Source organism: Pristiophorus japonicus, chromosome 17 (assembly GCF_044704955.1).
Source record: "Pristiophorus japonicus isolate sPriJap1 chromosome 17, sPriJap1.hap1, whole genome shotgun sequence".
Taxonomy (NCBI): Eukaryota; Metazoa; Chordata; class Chondrichthyes; family Pristiophoridae; genus Pristiophorus; species Pristiophorus japonicus.
The window spans coordinates 8,648,016-8,671,891 of record NC_091993.1 but is presented as its reverse complement, the minus strand read 5'-3'; the positions used below and the strand labels follow the sequence as shown (position 1 = coordinate 8,671,891).

At 42.0% G+C, this 23,876-nt stretch overlaps 1 protein-coding gene across 2 annotated transcripts in view; it reads right to left on the bottom strand.

The window, feature by feature from the left end:
* Window positions 1–23,876, bottom strand: part of LOC139227523 (protein unc-13 homolog C-like) — an 801,204-nt gene that overhangs the window by 32,439 nt on the left and 744,889 nt on the right. For both annotated transcript variants that reach the window (XM_070858323.1, XM_070858322.1), the window contains one exon: window positions 12,788–12,935. In XM_070858323.1, coding sequence (XP_070714424.1) covers window positions 12,788–12,935 — 148 coding nt within the window. The remainder of the gene's footprint in view (window positions 1–12,787; window positions 12,936–23,876) is intronic.

The window sequence follows — 23,876 nt, the reverse complement described above, 5'->3', positions numbered from 1 at the left end:
TGGACAGTATAGCTCTGTGCCATAATACAACAGCTGTACATAGAAACGTAGATGACTGAAGATATCGTTATGGGGCTGATGCCAAAGTTCAAAAAATACCATTTACAACTTTATCTCTCAATCCAAATATTTATCCAGTTCCCCCTTGAATTTGAAGGCAGCATGCTCCTCCAAAGCCCCCTCGGGTGGGTCAATTCTGTACAGTCAATATAGATTTAAAGTAGTGAAATTTAAACTGCTTGTTCACTTCCTTCTTCTGAATGAGTCTATACTGCCTCGCTGCAGAACTGCACGATTATAGTACTATGACATTACAGCTATATATTAACATTCTTGTGTAGGTAATGTACTTCCTTTCCAGAAAACATACATCCTGTTGTCACAATTCTTGGCTACGCTTTTGTGGCAACGTTTATCTCTGTAAATTGATAATGTCAACATTTCCCATTCAATTTTGCTATGTCAACTCTCACAATGTAGTTGCAGGCCCTGGCCACGAGGCAGCTTGATAGCATTGTTTTTGAAGTCTCCTAACTCCATCACCACCTTGACTATAAAAATAATTTATAGGCAACACCATTGGCAATACCAGTTTATTTAAAATATAAATAAACATTTTTTCTCTTGTTGAATGTTGACAGCAGAATGTGCATGGATCTGAAAATTTGGATATCAATATCCTCAAAGAAAAAGTCATCAAAAATTGTCACAGAACATTAGTATGCCTGAACAATTATTGTCTGACCTAATGCTAATTTATAGTTCTGGTATTTTTCAATTAAATTGAAGAAGAAATGTTTTTCCCTCATAATATAATGCAATAAAGTAATGAATCTAAAAATAGCTCGCAGGATAAAGTGTCTTTGATCCAGATAATAGCCCAGATTTTCCTGTCAAATTAACGGTGAGGCTAATGGCGCTCATTGTTATTTATGAGCAAATAGTACAGCAACTTCAGGTGAGGGGCAGATGTGCGGTTAAACTCAAAGGTTGCTGTCCAAGTTGCGCTGCTCTGCCATTAGCTTTGCCAAAACGGCCTCTCAATGCCTGCCTCACCATGGACATGCATTGAATGGCGTGAAGTTGCTATAGTTGCGAGATAGGTATGAACAAAACTTGCTACAGAAAGCTAAGTCTTGTCCATTCCAAACTAAGTGCCTATTTAATGACGTGATAAGTGTTAATTACTGCCAATCAGCCACTGAAAATTAACTATTACAAGTGTGGAGTCTCATTCCTTCAGGTTTTAATTGTTGGAGGTTTTAAAAATGTAAAATTAAGAATTAAAAATGCTTTTTTACTTTTCCTTTCTCTCTTTTTCATCTCTCTCTCGTCATCCAATCTTTATTTCCCTGTCTTTATTTCTCTTTCTGTACCGTTTGACATTGTGCCTGAATTTGCGGTTGGAGATTTCCCGCGGGCGGATGCTTCCAAATGGCTCAAAATCTACGAACCTACCTGATGGTCCTGGATCCATGGCGACTCGTGCTCCTGGGCCTCTATGTGTAGGCCTGTGTGGAGGTCCATATATCCCAGAGGCGCTGGCAGTTCGCAAGCACCCCGGGATCATGTGGGCTGACCCAACCAATGAAAGGAGGGAGATCCCCATTCATGCTTATGAGGATTCCGTAGAAAGCTCCACAAGCATGAATGGGGATCACATTAAAAAAAAACACATTTACATTACAAGTAAGTTAAAAAAATTATATTTAAAATTTATTAAAATACAATTTAATTAAACATTTAAAACAAAAATGAAATTTTTTGAAAAAAATTTAAATGTTTTAAACAGAACAAAAATAACCTTACCTTATTTTACAAGTGTTTTAATGTTTAAATAATTGAAAAAAATGATTTTTATATTCATTTAAACTCTTACGCTGGTAAAAGCAGGCCTTTCGCCTTATGTCTACTTTTACTAGAATTTCATGGGCATTCGCTGGGCAAATGGCAAAAACTCGGAACTTGCGGGGCTCTTACGGGTGCGTACACAGCACTTACGCAAGTATAGGTCCTGGAAAATCCAGGCCTTTGAATTCACCCACTCTAATTTCCACTTCCTTCTCAGTCCTTGAGCTGTCAATTTCACAATCCTGCAATCTGATTGATTAAGGAGATACACAGTTGCTTGTCCTGTTCACTCAGGTCCCAGATGCCCTGTTTCCCTCAGCATTATCAGCTCGCATTTTCAACAGCTTGGCACGCAGAGGAATTTCCAAGATTCTTTTCCTCCCAAATAAGCCTGGATTTTTAATAATCTTTTTGCCTCAATCAGGGGATCACATGGTTTGGTTGGGATGGAGAGTGTGTATATTGTGACACACAAGGTATCACAATTGTGTGGGACAGGCTGGGTGGACTAGTCATTGTTCGCATGTTCTATTCCAACAAATTGTTCCAAGTATTCACATTGCATAATTGTAGCAGTATCTCCTATTCTTCTTATCTTCCTGCTACTACAACCTGGTTCTCAACTTTTGCCGGTATCAGTTTCTGCTTATTTCAACACCTCTCTTCTGTGGAATTAGGAATAAAGCTGTCCCTGCTTAGACAGGTCGCTTTCATAACTGTAGGGGAGGACAAAAACCCCCTCATTTTACCCAGAAGGAAAGGGGCTGTGGGATCAGTCTGTGCTGTGAATTGAAACCGATGGAAGGAAAACTTTGGGACACAAATGGAGACCCCCCCCCCCCCAGTGTTTGGACTCATAGGAAAGGGAATGTAATTTGGAACTATCTACCAGAAAGTTTGAAATCCTAAAGTGCACATGGAAGAAACTATGAACTTTAATCGAATTTGGGATTTTTTTTAAAGGTCTGCAAGAAAAGGGGTGGAGTCAATATCAAAAGGGCCAGTTTGGACATTGGAACTAATCAAATTGTCTGGGAACTGTATACCCTCGAAACTTGCCCCTTGAAAACATTAGCATTTAAACAATGCCACATACATATTCCAACACCTTTTTCATCAGGCATAGAAATATCTGGCTCAGGCCAGACTAGCACAATGGCTACAGGAGGCAAATGCAATCAACACCCACTCAAACCTTGAGTAGGTTAAGATCAGTGGGAAAAAAACCTAAAAACCTCATACTGCTGCATTTTTCAAAATCAAAAGTCCACCAATGAGAAGAATCGACTTCAGCAGGAGAGGCGGACTGGATAATCTGGCTATAAAAAAGGGGTTTCTGACGTAGTGAAAAAGAGGAGTGATGATTTTCCCTGCCCTGGTGATTCAACAACCACAACCACAGGCCTCTCGACACGGAAGGAAAACCAGTGTCCGAAGACACCGAAGATAGAAGAAACAAACCACCAGACTGCAGAAGGCACAGTAGTGAGTATAACCTCTGGTCCCCAGAACTCCCAACTCAGTTAGGCCAGGAAAGGTGGGAGGTTGGGCATTGTACTGCTAAACTGGTGTAAAGATTTTCGTTGTGTCCGTTTAGTGGGATTTAGGGGGATTGTTTGGTTGGTGTATTGCTGTTTGTTGAGTTACACCTTGCCAAATAAATTGGAAGCCTAAAGTTCCTCTTGGAATCACCTTGTCTCAGTTCTATTGTATTACATCTCCTGATCGTGAGTCTTATGTCAGAACCGTGTAAGGGAAGCTAGGAGCGCCTTGAAAATGCTCAACTGTGTGTCACAGGCTAGGGAAGAAGGGGTTAGGAGTGTTTGACACTCACAGGCTAGGCATAAGCTGTGGGGACGCACGAGTCTCAAAACCCCCTTCATAAGCTGTGGACACAGTCTCTCCAGGGGTGCTCTTGCAGCACTCAGGGTACCTCACAGGCCAGGCATAAGCTGTGAGGGCAGAAGCCCAGAGAGAGACACCCAAGGCACAACAACAACCCTGTGAAAACCCCTTACATAACTCACCATCTTTAGCCTTTCTATGCAGAGCATTCTCACTTAATGCATTTTACTCATTAAATCTCAGCATTTAGCAAGATCAATCAATTACTCATTAAACTTTACAACTTTATTTAATGACCATTTTTAATTGCTACCCTAAAAAACATTTAACCTGTGGAAAGCACTTTATAAATTAGTGTCTTCTTCATTAAAATTTACAATGAAATTTCTGTTGGTGCATCAATTTATAACTTTATAATAGTCAATCTAGTTTCATTATAAACCTTTCACTGTGGCATTAAGCAACGCCATGTGAGATAAACTCATGATTTTAATGGAATGAAAATGGCAGTAAGTGCAAGTAATAGTGGCAGTAGTAACAGTAATAGTGTCGTCCCTCATACTTTAGGATTACAGGGCCAACAATGAAGGGTGAGCAAGTTCATGGTAGATAGGTGCGTTGATCACTACGCAGGATGATACGAGACAGCCTTTGCCGACAACAACCCTCATATAACCACGTTCCTGTGAGGTTCTTCTCGCGATCTCTTGGATGTTGCTGATTCTTCCATCACTTGTGTCGCGCCTCAAGACTGGCACGACGTAAAAGCTATAGAGCATTTGTGCTTCGCATCCATTCAGGAGATTGATAAGGACAAGCACGTTAGAAGCCTTCAGTTTATTGACAACCCTGATACCACACAGATTCCAGAAATGCTTGGGCAGGCAACCAAAGGCCATGCTTGCTCTTTGTATGTGAGCCATCACTTCCTTATTGATCCTTGCATCATCAGATAGTAAATTTCCAACATAAGTGAACTCCTTGACTGCAGACAATTCAGTTTTCTAAATAAGGATTGATCATCTAACATATGGCTTCCTAGTTGCTGGTTGACACATTACCTCGGACTTCTTCTTAAACCCTTAGCTGCAAGCGGAAGCTGCAAAAATATCCATCATAAGTAGAAGGTCCTCTTCAGAACACACCACAAGCGTGTATCATTCACTTCGAGACCTTAGTCGATGCTCGCAATCTTGATAGATCGAACAGTTAACTTGTTGTATGGATTTGTAGCCAAAGTCCTAACTGAACATCACTAGTTGTATCTGTAAAGTCCTGACCCTGCAGTACAGACTTACACGAGGCACATGCTGAAGTCAAGGTCACTCTGGACCTGCACCTTTATTTCACAGCTCTGGAATCCCGCACTTGCCTGAGACCTGCCTTTATATACCTCAGTGGGACAGGTATGCAGTGTCTCCTGCAAGTGCACCCCTGATGGTAAGGTATGCTTGTCGTTACAGGTCATATCTAGTCACAGCCATGTATAGCATGGTAAGATACAGTTATGTACAGTGGTATGAGATACATGATAGTATCATCCAGCAAAACCACTTAGAGTGCAAATAGAACAAGGTCTTGCTTCACGCTATTTGATTCAGGGACTGATTCAGACAAAGTACCCATTCGCACTCTGCCACGCATCCCCTCATGGAGCTGTTTCTGAACCGAGAAGAACTTGTCCAGACAACTAAATGTCCTCATGTCTTCAAAGTCTGGGCCGACTAACAGCGTTGAAAGCTTTGATCAAGTCAAAAATGCCATTTTATAGGTCTTGATTTTGCTCCCTGCACTTGTCCTGAATTTGGTGAGCAACATGTCCATGGTCCCCTGGCCAGACCTGAAGCTGCATTGGGATTCCTGTAGCCTCCTGTCCACTATATTCAGAAGCAGATGATGAAGAATCCAATTCAAAATCTTGCTGGCTATAGGTATGAGATGCCCCAATATGCAAACATCCTGGTCCTGAGCCCAAATAGAGGAACAGTAAATACAGAGATCAGTGAATCACCTACAAATTGAACTTGAAAACCAGCACCATGTTATGGCCACCAAGACTAACAAAGATGAAGACATCCATCTCAGCGACATCCATTTCTCAGAAAAATAGCCCTATTCCATGTGCTGAGCCAACAGTTAGCTGAAGTTGTCTATTCACCCAGGGACTGAGCATCAGAGGGCCAATTGCTCAACTATGTTATGGTTGCTCCGATAATGGACACTATGAGAGAGCGTACCTTAAGGTTGGATAGTGAACTACAGATGAATTTTGCTAATCTGATGCATGTATATTGTTCTATCCTCAGATAAATCAGGGGAAACTATAAACATTTGGCAGAGGTCTAAGTAGGACAACTCAGAGGCAGGTCATTTGAACTAGAGCTCATAGCAGATGTGACTCGGACTGCTGGATATTTCTTCTGAAACCCCACTAAGAGAGAAAGCCATCTGGAGTGGCTGTTTTAGGCCTTCTTCAACCTGGTATTGTTGATCACTGATAATGTTTTCTGTGGGTGTTCGGTTGTTTTGAGGAATAAGCTGGATCAGAAAGTGATGCTATTTATGTTAGCATGAGAGATTCCCAGACTGAAATGGGTGGCATCTGCATTTTTCAAAACCTACCAACTGTGCTAGTAAATATGATTATGTTTTAATGTAGGAGGTTTAAGATGACAGAAAGCTCAAAAAGTTTGTACATTATGAGATAAAAATTCTGTGTAAAGATACCACACCAAATAGAAAATGTCTTTAGACCTTCGGGCAAACTAATCTGATATCTGCAACCATCCGAGATAGCAATTTCTATCAATAAAACATATAATAAAATACAATAAAAAAAATATAAAACACTAGTTAGGCCCCAGCTGGAGTATCGTGTCCAAAACTTGAGGAAGGACATGAAGGCTTTGGAGAGGGCACAGAAGAGATTTACTGGAATGTTTCCAGGGATGAGGGATTACAGTTATGTGGAGAGATTGGAGAAGCTGGGGTTTTTCTCCTTAGAGCAGAGAAGGCTAAGAGAAGATTTGATAGAGGTGCTTAAAATCATGACGAGTTTAGATAAGAGTAAATAGAGAGAAACTGTTTTCCAATGGCTGAAGGGTTGATAACCAGATGGCACAGATTTAAGGTAATTGGCAAAAGAACCAGAGGCGATATGAGGAAAAAAATGTTTTATGCAATGAATGGTTAGAATTTGGAATGCACTGCCTGATAGGGTAGTAGAAACAGATTCAATAGTAGCTTTCAAAAGGGAATTGGATAAATACTTGAAAGAGAAAAAATTGCAGGGATATGGAGACAGAGCGGGGGAATGGGACTAACTGGATTGCTTTTCGAAAAAGAGTCAACGCAGACTCGATGGGCTGAATGGCCTCCTTCTGCGCTGCACTATTCTATGATTCTATAAGATTCTTACCCATATCCAGCAGTATTAGATAAGCGACAGTGATCCTCATTACTCTTGCTTCAAACTCGACATACTATTCCACACATGCTTCTAAACCTGGTGGGGCTACCCCCATGCATGTGCCTCACACCCTTTGAACACTGCTTTGATAAGGGTTGCCCTTTTGATCCATATAGGATATATTGTGGTACCCTCACATCAGCTACAAGATTGAAAAGCCCCATTTTTAAAGTGGGGTGTTTGGAATCTCCTTGGTATCTCCGTGGGCTCCCACATTTGCAGACTTCACAGCTGGATTGACGCGCTGAGAACAATTTGCGGTATTTATGTCTATTAAGAGGGTAACACGTGATTCAGCAGCATTATTGCAGATGTGTTTGGATTGTTGCTCAGTTGAAAGAATGACCAAGAAAGTGTGTGTTTATGAGGCCATAATAACAAAATCAGGAGAAAAACTTAAATTTTCATTTGTTCCACAATCAGCCCTTGGGTTATTGTGTTCAATTCTGAACAGAGTGCACAAAAAGGACCTGTTTGCATTGGAAAGTGTGATTCCAAATATAATGGGGATGAGCAACGGAGGTGAGATTAGAGCTCAAGCCAAACAGCCTAGAAAGCAGAAAGTAATGGGAGATCTCATCAAGGTTTATAAATTTATTGATTGATAGACACAAGGTAAACCCTGAAAATTCCCTCAGAGGCACCAGAGGGCATAAATGATTGAAATAACCTCCCGGGCAAGGTAGTACATTCAAAGGCATTGCGAGACATTCAAGATACAGCTGGATGCACAGCTGCAAGAATTGGTGTTCTAGTGGGCTGAGCTTCAATGGAAAGAATGTCCATTTTTTGCCCTTAACTATTCTTATGTTCTCTTTCTGTTTAATTGTGGGGAAACACCAGTATTTATTTGGGTAAAGTGCACGTTTCAATTTTATAGAACCTTCTGAGGCTTTTGAGTTTCCAATAAATCGCATCACTTTTGTAGTGACAGGTTCAATATAATGTCTCGGTGTTGTTCTGCTTTAGTAATTCCGAGAAGGCCACAGTGAGCAGTCAGGTTTCATTTTTCACTAAAATGTTGAATTCCTTTTATTTATTTTTTTGGCGAGCCCAATGGTACAATTACTCTAAAACAAAGATACTCCGACTTGTTACAGCCTATTTGTTTTAGCTGCATGCCCTATATTTTTTTTTTTAAGTGCTTTTTCAAAGTGCATTCTTTTTGGATGCCACTATTAGTATGCACCAAAAGGATTAACATTTTAACACATATTACAAAACATGTTCAGTGCTGAGTACGTTCAGTGTTAAGTCAGTTATAAATTTTGTATTTTAATGACTTTTCTCCTGCCTAATAGAAATGTTTAAAATTCTGACGTGTTTAGACAGGTTAGATGCAGGAAGAATGTTCCCAATGTTGGGGAAGTCCAGAACCAGGGGTCACAGTCTAAGGATAAGGGGTAAGCCATTTAGGACCGAGATGAGGAGAAACTTCTTCACCCAGAGAGTGAACCTGTGGAATTCTCTACCACAGAAAGTTGTTGAGGCCAATTCACTAAATATATTCAAAAAGGAGTTAGATGTAGTCCTTACTACTAAGGGGATCAAGGGGTATGGCGAGAAAGCAGGAATGGGGTACTGAAGTTGAATGTTCAGCCATGAACTCATTGAATGGCGGTGCAGGCTCGAAGGGCCGAATGACCTACTCCTGCACCTATTTTCTATGTTCTCTGTTTTCTATGTAATGGAAAGTGTATGTACACTAATTCTCATAGCTTAATTACACTATGTTCTTTACTAATTGTTCAGGTTTATAATTAACTATATTATATTATTATTACCCATGTTTTATGGATTTCTTGAGATACTGGTTATCGAATCTCTGCTACTTTTTTGTTTTAGTAATTTACAATTAACTTGATTTTGATCCAGGTTTCTGTATCACAATCTCAGCCCAAGTAGTGTTATAATAAGTCTGGTAGTAAAATAAGCATGATATTTACTATGTGTGCCAATTAGAATAAACTGTTCTAAACTGGTTTTACTAATACCAGATAAAGCTGCTAGCCACCAGTCATGGTGGATGCCCTTCAGCTCGATCTGGAACACTCCAAATGGAAACGGAGTGAAATCCCTCAACCAAGGAAAGCAAGACCTGAACAACAAGCAACATGCGGACAATACCGTAAGAACCTCTGGTCGAGAGATCATTGGTCTATCTCCTCGGCCAATCATTCTCCAAAAACATTTGCTATTTTATCACTCGTTCAGTTTTGTTGTAATCCACCAAACATTTTACAGGATATTAAACAATGAAATTTGAAAACTATAAAATCAAGCAATTGATTTTGTTTTAAAGTACACTTCTTACATGGCTTCCCTTCAATCACCAAAATGTTACTAAATGTGCAGCTACTTCAGAGAGAGATCAAAGCAAGCTTTTTTGCTTTCCTCCATAAAATAAAATCCATATGAAGCATTTTAACACTGAAACTCACTGTCAGCATTAAAAAAAAACTTTGTTGGCTTATAGCAGAATTGTATATTATGCTCTTCTAAACACACTTTAAAAATGTCACCTATTTAAAGGTACTTTAATAAACTCAAATTTTATAGTCAGCGATTCTACAAAAACAGAAAATACAAAACAAACTCAATAAAACATTCCCTTTTCATGGTAAGTCACAATAATTTGCCGCATTTAGTTAGCAAGAATAAAACCTGGATATGTAAAGTCATAAAAGCAAATAAGAATGGATTAGAGAGCCATTGGTGCGATGACGCAGCCCTGCTTGACCCCGGTCCGAACGTGGAATGGGTCTGTGGTGGATCCGTTGGTCAGGATCACGGCTTGCATGTCATCGTGGAGCAGGCGGAGAATGGTGACAAACTTTTCAGGGCAACTGAATCTGAGCAGGATGCTCCATAATCCCTCATGGTCGACAGTGTCGAAGGCTTTTGTGAGGTCGAAAGCGGCCATGTACAGAGGTTGGTGCTGTTCCCTGCATTTCTCTTGAATCTGCCACCCGGTGAAGATCATGTCCATTGTGCCCTTAGTGGGTAGAATCCTTGCTGCAATGTTCCATCTCACCCTCGGCAAGCTCCCCGCCGGAGTGAAGCTCCAGGACAAACGGGAATCTGTTCAACCTCCGCCGCCTCCAGGCCAGATCCAAGGTCGTCCCATCCTCTGTCATCGAACTACAGTACGCAGACGACGCCTGCGTCTGCGCACACTCGGAGGCCAAACTCCAAGCCATTGTCAACATCTTCACCGAGGCGTACGAGAACATGGGCCTTAAACTAAACATCCGTAAGACAAAGGTCCTCTACCAACCTGCCCCGCCATACAGCATTGCCCCCAGTTATCAAAATCCACAACAAGGCCTTGGACAACGTGGACCATTTTCCATACCTCGGGATTCTATTGTCAACAAGGGCAGACATCAACGATGAGGTCAAACACCACCTTCAGTGTGCCAGTGCAGCCTTCAGTCACCTGAGGAAGAGAGTATTTGAAGACCAGGACCTCAAACCCAGCATCAAACTCATGGTCTACAGAGCAGTGGTGAAACCCGCCCTCCTATATGGCTCAGAGACACAGCAGGCACCTCAAAACACTGAAGTACCACCACCAACGCTGCCTCCGAAAGATTCTGCAAATCCCTTGGCAGGATAGGCGCACCAACGTCAATGTCCTCGCTCAGGCCAACATCCCCAGCATCGAAGCACTGACCACGCTCGATCAGCTCCGCTGGACGGGCCACATCGCCCACATGCCTGACTCGAGACTCCCAAAACAAGCGCTCTACTCGGAGTTCCGACACGGCAAGCGAGCCCCAGGTGGGCTGAGGAAACGCTTCAAGGACACCCTCAAAGCCTCCGTGAAAAAAAATGTAACATCCCCACCGACACCTGGTAATCCCTGGCCCAAGACCGCCCAACGTGGAAGAAGAGCATCTGAGAAGGTGCTGAATACCTTGAGTCTCTTCGCCGAGAGCAAGCCGAAGCCAAGCGTCGACAGCGGAAGGAACACACGGCAACACAAGCACCCCGCCGACCCGTTCCTCCAACCACCGACTGCCCCACCTGTGACAGAGACTGTAGGTCCTGCATTGGACTCATCAGTCACCTGAGAACTCATTTCTAGCGTGGAAGCAAGTCATCCTTGACTCCGAGGGACCGCCTATGATGATGAGAGAGCCAGTTCATTTCTACCAGTAAATGCTCCAAAACAGCAAAATGATTTATGTCCTGTTTTACCTTTCACTTTCATAAAGAATGGACTGGGGACACAAAATAGGTGTAATTACAATTCAGGTCAATTGTTAAGCTGCAAAATTGGTGCTGTACAATATGGACTATGACTTCATCCTGTAGGGGCTAAATTTGCTTCAGTGTAAAAGCTCGCAAGGGAACAGAAAGATTTATTATATGAAGTAACAAAATAATTTCTAGGGCATTGTAAACAGAAGTATTTATCACGCAGTAAATTGCCACATTTACAATCCTATTTTAAGATGCTTTTGTTCGTTCAAATAATACACAAGATGTTTCTCAATTAAATTGGAATGTAGAGTTAAAGTACAAATTAATAAGGGGTAAATAATACTGGTACTCATTGACTATATATATCTGAGCTAAAACTTAAGTTACATTTTTTTTTACAATACCTACAAATGGCATCAGAAAATCATCTCATTGATTATAGAAAGGAAGAGTGTGTCATCTATTATTAGTAATTTTAAGGCTAACTCCCACTCACTCACCCACCCAAAATTATTTTATCCATAACCAGGTTTCCCCAACTATGCATCATCTCAGAGAGCAGGTCAAAATCTACTCCCATGTGTTTGCCATAAACTGGCCTTTAGGAGCTAAAAACTTCAGTCTTTTTCTAATGTTCCCTCCCTTTTATTGGGGAAGCATTTGACTTGTGTCTGTCCCTCTCCACCGCAATGTGAATGAGACCTTATTAGTGTGGCATCTGTGCACATTAACCTATAGCCCCAAAATTCCTGGACCTGGGAGGGCACTGCTTCAGTGTAATGTGGGCAAGCCAGAATTTGGGGTGGAAAATGGGGTGGGGTGGGTGCGTTGGTACTCTTCCGGGGGGGGGGGGGGTTTCTGAGGTGTATCTTGTGTTCAGCAATTCTCCCACCACTCCATGCTGTCAGAAAAAGAGATGGAACTGAGTAAAACACCAAATGCGAGAAATCCCAACAGTTCCACCTCCCCCAATGTAAGTGCGCCTGCACTTGGACCAGCATAACAGTCGAGTGGGAGTCAGGAAAAAAATGGTGGTTTCCGAATGGCAATCGGCAGTGGAGCGGAGAGTAGGAATTTCGGGATCAACCTCCACTCCATAATGCTGTATGTAGCTCATCATCACACTGCACACACTCTTAAAAATATCATAACACAGCAATACTGAAATAAAACTAAGAAAAGATAAACAAATTGATTTGTTTCTCTCAAGCCAAGAAATGTCGAGAACAAGGTTTGCTCTTGCATGTTGTGTGTTTGCAGGGGCTTTCTTCAAGTCATTTATATGTCATGATGGCACCAGCAGAATGAAGGACAAATCAGCACTTAGTGTCGGATATAATATGCCACTCAAGGTCTTTTTCTGCTGCATATTAATAATGCAGCATAATTTAACATGATTTTGTCGCTCCTTACCTTGTGAAGACTGGGTGTTGATAAATTTTTTAATCAGCGCATCAGTAGTTTGAGTGTAGAGGCTAAGTGCATATTTCAAGGACTGTAAGTCTGGGCTCTTCTCTAAGAATGTTTTCTTCAGGCCATTGCCTCCAGCATGGAAGTATTGCTAAAGAACGGGTAAATCCATCAAGAAAAAGATTAAACAATGACAACGCAGCAGAAAAATGATGTGAACAAAGCAACTACATTTTTATCAGCACCATCAAATATGCTGGGAGCCAAATCCAGGGCAGTACGTGTTTAAGTTCCACAGTCATTAGTGTTCTCTAACCAGATTGGAAGTATAGAAATCATCCAACAGTTTGTAACATTATGAGATTGAGCATATTCGGCCATGGCAATTAAACATATTATTACATGCGGAATCTAAACCAGTAACCAAAAATCAGTCAGTGTTGTATATTTTCTTGTTCCAGCACCCGAGTGCTTTCGATTGCTTGGGTGCAGCAAATACGAGGAGATCGGGTGGACGGGAAGATATTCCAGTAAGGAAGTCCATTTAAATTACTGGACAGAATATCTAGGGATTGCCTTACCAAAGTGCACTCCTCCCCACTCGATTGGCTGCACCCAGATCATCCAGTGCCTTCAGGTAGAAGACCAGGAAAATGCAACTGGGTAAAATTTTGAAACGAGTTACAATGGACTTGCTAATGAACACAATTCAAACTCAGCATGATAGTAATGAAGTGCCCGTACAAAGTGTGATATTGCATATTGATTGAGTAAAGTTCTGTTGTCAGCACTTTGTCAGTTTGGGAGGAAACCTGAAAATCAGAGTAACTAATGGGGCCACCTGAAAGAACTACATTGAGAATTTATTAAACAATCAAAATGTGAAATCAGATGTTTACTCTAACAGAATGTAACACATTCCTCAGGGCACAGAAAATTTCTTGTATAATGAAGCGGAGAATTCTATAACTTCCGAAGCACAAATTTTAGATTCCAAACTCAACATTGCAAACTGTATTGTTCTTTGCCCATCTATCAGGGCTGTTTTCCAAACTTTAAAAAAAAACTGCTATACTTAATTTATTTTAAAAAAATGGTTGAAGTAGATTTGTATTAGCTCTGAAATCTTGTAATTGGACGCTTTTTCAGATTCCGTATCGTATTTCATATCTCCTGTTAGAAATGGCTTTGTATTGCGGGAATAGGGACAAGATAAATGGAGCCTTTCCAAAGGAAGAAACCCTGGGTTAGTATAAACAGAGAGATAGCAAAGGAATTCTACAGAAAAACGACTTTGATAAGGTGCAAACAATGACATATGTCCAGAATCGTAAGAAATGTTTAAGGCGGGTTCTTGAAACAAGGATCAAGACAAAGAACTAGAAGTCTTATTGGATATTAAGGTTTTAGGGGAACCTCTATAGGTCAAAAGGTCTTGTCAATATCCAGGGTCAGACCCATCCCTAAAAAGAGAATAAAAGTAACACTTAGAGATCTGTTTAGCATAGACGGTGGAGGGGAGAGTGTAACAGAAGTTGGGCTGGTCGGACACTTTGAGGATCCCATGCTTTACCGAAGGAAGCTCTAGACAGAGAAAGAGACTGCAAGCCAGAGAACTGCTCAAATGCGCCAGCCACTTGTCTGATCAGAATCGGTATCAACTACCTGTTACGGTTGAGTGTTTTTGCTATATAACTAATGTGTTAGATTCCGTCTTAAACTCTGATTAAACACAATACCACCAGAGTGGCTTTATAGTCGATCCTGATTATTAAAGTGAAGAGATACTCTTAACCTGGCATATTTTTAACACTCCTTATTTATCATTCTAACAAGCAATTGCTTTCTGTTTCTTTATTACTGAGCATATAGTGTTACAACCCATTTGCTTCTTTGATGATCATTTGGTTACAATAATGGATTTTAATAGACATAATCGCATACTATTACACTTGTAATATACTGTTGTAACTTATATTAGTTTGTATCGCATTTTGAAATATGGTTACATCATTGTCATTTGTTGGTTTGGTGCAACATATTGTTTAGTTTGACACAAAAAAAATATTTTGTCCAGTGCTCATTGGCCATGCTTAAAAATGAATGTCATGGTTTTTCTGATTTTTGTAAAATGGTTTCTATCCCAAGAGCAGGAATTAGGGATTTACAGGCAATTGCCAATCCACAGAACTTCCTTTAATAATTAGCTTTTAATTAACCCCAAGTGGATCTATTTAGACCACTTCCAACAGGGGAGTACCTGAACAATGACCATAAAAGGGACGGGCCAGTTCAGCTGAAGCTCCATTTTGGTAGCTAAACATCACACCCATGTTCCAGACCCCAGACTACCCATTACCACTGCCACTGGAGGTTAGCTCATTGATTTATACATTTGAATGACCTTTTTGAGTCAAAACGTAGAAACAGCAGATAACGATAAATAATAATGGTTTAAAAGGCTGCGTATTTCTAATGCCTTAAAATAAAATTGACTCATCTGTCATAACCAAGCAGAAGCTTTCTAATTTTTCATTGAAGAAACCCATATTGTCTCTTGAGCCATATGGATCAATAGATTATTTTATTCCTATAGTAACAAATTTTGAAATTGAATGACATATCAATCTTTACTTTCAAAACACATAAATCTCTCAGTCAGAAAATACATAGTTTTCATCTCAAAGGATTAATTTCCCCATCAATGAGGCCATGCATTATCTTAGAAACATAGAAAATAGGTGCAGGAGTAGGCCTTCCGGCCCTTCGAGCCTGCACCGCCATTCAATAAAATCATGGCTGATCATTCCTTCAGTACCCCGTTCCTGCTTTCTCTCCATACCCCTTGATCCCTTTAGCCGTAAGGGCCATATCTAACTCCCTCTTGAATATATCCAATGAACTGGCCTCAACAACTCTCTGCGGTAGGGAATTCCACAGGTCAACAACTCTGAGTGAAGAAGTTTCTCCTCATCTCAGTCCTAAATGGCCTACCCCTTATCCTGAGACTGTGTCCCCTGGTTCTGGACTTGCCCAACATTGGGAACATTCTTCCCGCATCTAACCTGTCCCGTCCCGTCAGAATCTTGTATGTTTCTGTGAAATCCCCTCTCATCCTTCTAAACTCCAGTGTATAAAGGTCTAATCGATCCAGTCTCTCCTCATATGTCAGTCCTGCCATACCAGGAATCAGTCTGGTGAACCTCCGCTGCACTCCCTCAATAGCAAGAACGTCCTTCCTCAGATTAGGAGACCAAAAATGAACACAATATTCCAGGTGGGGCCTCACCAAGGCCCTGTACAACTGCAGTAAGACTTCCCTGCTCCTATACTCAAATCGCCTTGCTATGAAGGCTAACATACCATTTGCCTTCTTCACCGCCTGTTGTACCTGCAAGCCAACCTTCAATGACTGATGAATCATGACTATCAGATCTCGCTGCACATCCCCTTTTCCTAATCTGCCACCATTCAGATAATATTCTGCCTTCGTGTTTTTGCCCCCAAAGTGGATAACCTCACATTTATCCACATTATACTGCATCTGCCATGTATTTGCCCACTCGCCTAACCTATCCAAAACACTCTGCAGCCTCTTAGCATCCTCCTCACAGCTCACACCGCCACCCAGTTTCGTGTCATCAGCAAACTTGGAGATATTACACTCAATTCCATCATCCAAATCATTAATATATATTGTAAAGAGCTGGGGTCCCAGCACTGAGCCCTGCGGCACTCCACTAGTCACTGCCTGCCATTCTGAAAAGTACCCGTTAATCCCGACTCCCTGATTCCTGTCTGCCAACCAGTTCTCTTCTATCCACGTCAGTACATTACCCCCAATACCATGTGCTTTGATTTTGACACCAATCTCTTGTGTGGGACCTTGTCAAAAGCCTTTTGAAAGTTCAAATACACCACATCCACTGGCTCTCCCCTGTCTACTCTACTAGTTACATCTTCAAAATATTCCAGAAGATTTGTCAAGCATGATTTCCCCTTCATAAATCCATGCTGACTTGGACCTATCCTATCACTGCTTTCCAAATGTGCTGCTATTTCATCCTTAATGATTGATACCAACATTTTCTCCACCACTGATGTCAGGCTAACTGGTCTATACTTACCCGTTTTCTCTCTCCCTCCTTTTTAAAAAAGTGGTGTTACATTTGCAACCCTCCAATCCATTGGAACTGATCCAGAGTCGATAGACTGTTGGAAAATTATCACCAATGCATTCACTATTTCTCGGGCCACTTCCTTAAGTACTCTAGGATGTAGACTATCAGGCCCTGGGGATTTATTCGCCTTCAATCCCGTCAATTTTCCTAATGCAATTTCCTGCCTAATAAGGATATCCTTCAGTTCCTCCTTCTCACTAGACCTTCGGATCCCTAGTACATCGGGAAGGTTATTTGTGTCTTCCTTTGTGAAGATAGAACCAAAGTACTTGTTCAATTGGTCTGCCATTTCTTTGTTCCCCATTATAAATTCACCCGAATCCGACTGCAAGGGACCAACATTTGTCTTCACTAATCTTTTTCTCTTCACATATCTATAGAAGCTTTTGCAGTCAGTTTTTATGTTTCCGGCAAGCTTCCTCTCGTACTCTATTTTCCCCCTCTTAATTAAACCATTTGTCCTCCTCTGCTGTATTCTAAATTTCTCCCAGTCCCAGGTTTGCTGCTTTTTCTCGCTAATTTATATGCCTCTTCCTTGGATTTAACACTATCCTTAATTTCCCTTGTTAGCCACGATTGGGCCACCTTCCCCATTTTATTTTTACTCCAGACAGGGATGTACAATTGCTGAAGTTCATCCATGTGATCTTTAAAGGTTTGCCATTGCCTATCCACCGTCAACCCTTTAAGTATCATTTGCCAGTCTAATCTAGCCAATTCACGCCTCATACCATCGAAGTTACCTTTCCTTAAGTTCAGGACCCTAGTTTCTGAATTAACTTTGTCACTCTCCATCTTAATAAAGAATTCTACCATATTATGGTCACTCTTCCCCAAGGGGCCTCGCACAACAAGATTGCTAATTAGTCCCTTCTCATTACACATCACCCAGTCTAGGATGGCCAGCTCCCTGGTTGGTTCCTAGACATATTGGTCTAGAAAACCATCCCTAATACACTCCAGGAAATCCTCCTTCATCGCATTGCTACCAGTTAGGTTAGCCCAATCAATATGTAGATTAAAGTCGCCCATGATTACTGCTGTACCTTTATTGCACACATCCTTTATTTCTTGTTTGATGCTGTCCCCAACCTTACTACTATTGTTTGGTGGTCTGTACACAACTCCCACTAACGTTTTCTGCCCTTTGGTATTCCGTAGCTCCACCCATACTGATTCCACATCATCCAAGCTAATGTCCTTCCTTACAATTGCATTAATTTCCTCTTTAACCAGCAACGCCACCCCATCTTCTTTTCCTTTCTGTCTATCCTTCCTAAATGCTGAATACCCCTGGATGTTGAGTTCCCAGCCTTGGTCACACTGGAGCCATGTCTCTGTGATGCCAATCACATCATATCCATTAACTGCTATCTGCGCAGTTAGTTCATCCACCTTATTCCGAATACTCCTCGCATTGAGGCACAGAGCCTTCAGGCTTGTCTTTTTAACACACTTTGACCCTTTAGAATTCTGCTGTAAAGTGGCCCCTTTTGTTTTTTGCCTTGGGTTTCTCTGCCCTCCACTTTTACTATTCTCCTTTCTATCTTTTGTTTCTGTCACCATTTTATTCCCCTCTGTCTCCCTGCATAGGTTCCCATCCCCCTGCCATATTAGTTTAACTCCTCCCTAACAGCACTAGCAAACACTCCCCCTAGGACATTGGTTCCGGTCCTGCCATCTTGTTCATCTTCCAGTTACATAGAAAGTTACATCTGAGTGAACTGTATGCAGATTGTTGTTACAGCCTCAACTGCCTCTGTGCCAACAGACTTCTTGACCAACATCAAACTTTGGCTGAGTTGCAAGTTCCTCCAGTTCAACATTGGGAAGACCGAAGCCATTGGGATAGAAATTTGGCTCGGGCGTTTGTGCAAAACAGGCAGGATGGCATCTGCCGCCCGTTATGCTCCCTGCACGATATTTGGTTCCATTGACTCCAATAACACTGAATGTCGGGCAGGATGAATAATGTCAGCCAAAGTGAGACTGCTTGTTTTGCAAGGTCTTTGGCCCTTGCCATAAACTCTTCTGAACCAGACCGCTTGTAGTCTTGATATCCTGCTCGACCCTTAGCCGAGCTTTAAATCTCCCATTTAATCCATCATAAGAAGTCTACTTCCACCTCCACAACAATGTCCGCCTCCACCCCGACCTCAGCATCTCCTCCGCCACTGAAACCCTTTTGCATGCCTTTGTTCCTCCCAGCTTGATGGTTCCCATGCTGGCTTTGCTGGCCTCCCTTCCTCCATAAACTCCAACTTACTGAAAACCCTGCTGCATTTATCCGCACTGCAAAAAGACTCGCTCACTCATCAACTTATCATCGCTGATACAAATGTCGATATAAATACAAGTTGTTGCTGATCTTCATTGGTCCCCTGACCTCCAATGCATTCATTAACATTGTCCACAAATCCTTCCATGGCCTTGCACCATTCTATCTCTGAAATCTCCTCCAGCTCTATATGCTCTCTTGAACACTCCATTCTTCTGCCTTCTGTGTCCCTTCACCCGACAATAGGTGCAATGCCTTAAGCCTCCTTCGTTCTCCTATCTGGCACTCCGTCCCTGAACACCTGCTCCTTACCTCGCGCTTCCTGTCGACCTTTAAAAACCATCTCAGATTCCATTATTCGACTCAGCTTTTATCATCCTTCTCAATAGGTGTCCTCTTGGCTTGGCATTCATTTTCTTACGCCTACCTCAGTTCTCTATGTTAAAGCCATTATATAAATACAAGCTGTTGCTGCACAATCTTTAATGTATCTGGTTTTGTTGACAACATAACACACTTACCATAAAGACAGTTTATATAAAGTAGAAAACTACAGTGTACTTGTGCACTGTTAGATAATGTTTTTTTATTACCTTGTAGTAGTTTTTAATTTAACTACATCAAACATATTCTGGAACTGCTTTTTCAACATGTTACCTTAGACAATGGAGTTTATTTCCCCAAAGTTAAGGGTTGTTCTCGGAGTTATGACTATTATCTAAGTCTTAAATATGTCTATCCATATTTTCCTGTGGTCAGATATATCCAGGCAAATCCTACAATAAAGCCATGAATAGAATGGTCTCGTCTGGGTTACCAAACTATGGGGTCAAGTTTCGGCCTGAGTTGCTCCTATTTTTTTTGAGCAACTAGTTTAGAATGGAATATCTTAGAAATTGCAATTCTCAGCCTTTAGTTTGCCCCAGTTCTAGTCAGTTAGAACAGTTTCATTTTGGAACAGATTTTTTTTTCAAAAGGGGGCGTGTCCGGCCACTTGCGCCCATTTTGAAAGTTTAGGCAGCAAAAACTTACTCCAAACTAACTCAGAATGGAATAAGTGTAGATTTTTGTATGCTCAGAAAAACCTTGCCTGCACTTAGAAAATCAGGCGTAGGTTACAAATCAGGCACAGGGAACGGGAGATGGGGGAGGGGGTTTACAAACATTAAAAATTTCACTTTTACAAATAAAGAGCCATCATCAATAATAAATGATAAATACATCAATAAATAAACCAATAAATCAATCCAAATAAATTAATAAAATATTTTTAAAAATTAAAAATCACTCAATAAATAAAAAAATATTTCTACTCACCTACTGCAGCACCAGGGAGAAGCGGGGGGGGGGGGGAGAAGAGAAGAAGATGGGGGGGGGGGAAAGAGAAGGTGATGGGGGGGGGGGGGGAAAGAGAAGAAGATGGGGGGAAGAGAAGAAGATGGGGGGAAGAGAAGAAGATGGGGGGAAAGAGGAGAAGATGGGGGGAAAGAGGAGAAGATGGGGGGGGGAAGAGAAGATGGGGGGGAAGAGAAGATGGGGGGAAGAGAAGATGGGGGAAGAGAAGATGGGGGGGAAGAGAAGATGGGGGGGGGAAGAGAAGATGGGGGGGTGAAAAGATGGAGGGGAAGAGAAGATGGGGGGAAGAGAAGATGGGGGGGAAGAGAAGATGGGGGGGGGAAAGAAAGAAGACGAAGAAGCCGCCCCACACGCTCCCGATACCGGGCTGCTGACGACTCTTCGGGCGGGGCATGCCCCAGCGAGAGGCCGGGCGGGCGGGTGGGTCCCGTCGCCGAGGTAAGATGCGCAGGCCACTCGGCCGGGGATAGGGGGCGATGTCCCTTCGGCCTGGGATAGGGTCGTCGCCCCGGAGACAGGACGCCGGCAGCTACTGCGCACGCGCCCAGCTGCGGGCGCTGTTTTCGGCGCAGAGCTGTAGCTCCGCCCCCAGCAGCTCCTGCTGCGCCGCGCCGAGGTGGAATTGGGCCTACAGCCACCGGAGAATCGCGAGCTAAGTATTCGCCGCAATTTTTGTTCTATAAATAAGGCGGGCCTCTCCGATGTGCGCCGGTCTAGCGGGCGGCCGACACTTGACCCCATTATTTCCACATTCAATCTTTAATTTAATGCTAATTCTTTTAGCAAGTCTAGTAGCGGTCATAATCACTCTTTTCCTGGTCTTGTAAACTCAAATACATAGATTCTGACAAAAGATCAAGGATCAGGGTTTAATTTATAGCTACAGCAAGAACCTGTAGAAAATAACTTTTATTGTTTAACTAGACATTTGATTATGAGGAAAGAAAGCTGGTTTACACATGGGAATATACTCCTTTTATTTTCCACACCTGATCTGTGCTTCATTCATAGAACACATCCCTTAGATTTGACAAGAGGCAATGCAATATTAACAAGAATAATTCTTTGACAGATTTTGATACAAAAAACCTCTGAATATACTTTGAGATTTTCCTCTTTGGCGGCAAACTTGATAGAACTGTAGTGAGGCTCTGCTTAGTCCCCAACCATGACTCTCAATGGTCACCCAGACAGGTTTTCTTGGGTCAGCTAATTTAAATACTTTTAGGTGGGCTCTTGCAGGATTTTCTAGTGGAGTCATGGAGGCTGCCTCTTGGGGGAGCGGGGGGGTAGGAAGGTGCAGTAGCTGAGCATGGCTCGGGTAGTTTAATTCATTGTTGAGTTTTTAAACAAATTTTAAATTTGGCCACGCTGGTTGAGTGCAATTTATCACCTTGTTCTCAACTACACTCACCTTTAGGGCCATTTAAAATTGAACTCCACCATCCCCCCAACCCCATCCACCTCCTTAGAAATATGAGACACCAGACCACAATGGCATTCTTAACACTCATTTCTACACAAGGTGCAAAAGAAGAAAAATATGTTCGATTTACATGGCAATTTCTTACACCAGACCAAATATGGGCAAACGTATTCACAGCCATCCCATCACTTCCAGAGGAACATCCAACTCCCCAGCCAATCTCCCTTCCCACCCTACGGCTGCACCACTAAAACATAGGCGGGTTAGGCAAGGGAAGTATTGCCCAATGTGATGAGGGGGAAAACATTTCCATTTTACCGGAATATTACGTGAATATTCTGGTTTGATGAATTAACAGGGAATGCAACAGTTTAACCTGAATGATGGATAATTCTGAAGTTATCATGTTTACTAACCATTAACATCTCGCAGTATCACACAAATTGTCTCACTGTGCCAGTGAATGGAGAAAAGTGCATTAAAATAAGCAACGGATCCAACACAATTTGTACCTTTCTCTTTAGCTTCCACAAAGGATCATATCATGATACTTGCAAGGGTTTAACAAACTGCTGCTGGAGTAACGAACAAATATTATGCAACTTATTAATTATTTTGTGTTTTACTTTTCCTACTATCTATTAAATATCCAGCAAGACTGTATTAGAAATATTCATGTTTCATGTTCCACTTAATCATTATAGTTATTTAATTGCAGATAATAGAGAGAGGGATAGATGTCAGCTTTTCTGCTTTTTCTAATTATTCTTTTGCTATGAAACTAGTTCTATTCTTTGGCTACTTGGTTTATTGTTTTCCTGCTCTGCTTAGTTGAGTCTCAGGGTGACCTGGATTGGGTATATACATTCCCTAAAGAGCTAGTTTATTTTCATTGTCTACTTCTAACCAGAAGTGCGATTTGTTTAGGATCACACTTCAATAGTTAGGTAATTAGTACTGGCCAATTTCAATTGGGAAAAGAGGATAAGTACATTTTTCTATTAGTTTACTGTCATGTTTAAGGAAGTTATGATATTTTTTTCCATTGAAAAGAACAAAAAGTACTTTTAATATTCAGTGTAATATCACAACTTTGAAACGAAAGATGGTTACTTTGCTAAATGGAAGTGGTTTTCTCCAGAGACTAAACAATAACCAATCCATTGGCTTGTCTAGGCAGTCGAAAAACACGTCATCACACCGACTGGACCCAAGTTTCCGATATCCTCTAGAACGGCACACCTCCGAGCGGCCCGCCTATTTTGTGGAATGAAAAGCATGCCAAAAACTTACCTCGCGATTCTCCGAGTGCAGCAGGCCTGTTCAGCAGTCAGCGCAATGCAGCACAACAGCGGGGGGGAGGGGAGGGGGGGCAGAGCTACAGCCCAGCCCTGGGCCAAAGAGAGTGCCAGCAGCTGCGCGCGTGCGCAGTGGAGTCTGCACGCGTGCGCAGTAGCTCCTGGCCCCCAGATTCTGTGTGCGTGTGCTGCTGGCTGTGTGGGAGGGGCCCGAAGCACGCCGACCCGAGCCCTGGCCGAATGGGCTCCTGGAGCGGGCAGAGTACCGATTTCCAGCCTGCAGCACACAGCCCCGAGCCCTGGCCAGGTTCCCGGTGCTCCCGAACGGTTAGGTGAGGTAGGAACTTTTTATTTTTTAATCTATTGAATGATTTTTTATTTTTTATTTATTGATTTATTTATCATTTATTATTGATGCTGGTTCTTTATTTTTAAAAAGTGAAGTGTTTAATGCTTTGAAAAATCCCCTAACTTCCCTCTAACTTCCCTTCCCCCCCCATCTCTGGCTACCTGCGCCAATTTCTAAAGTATACGCAAGGTTTTCCTGAGCGTA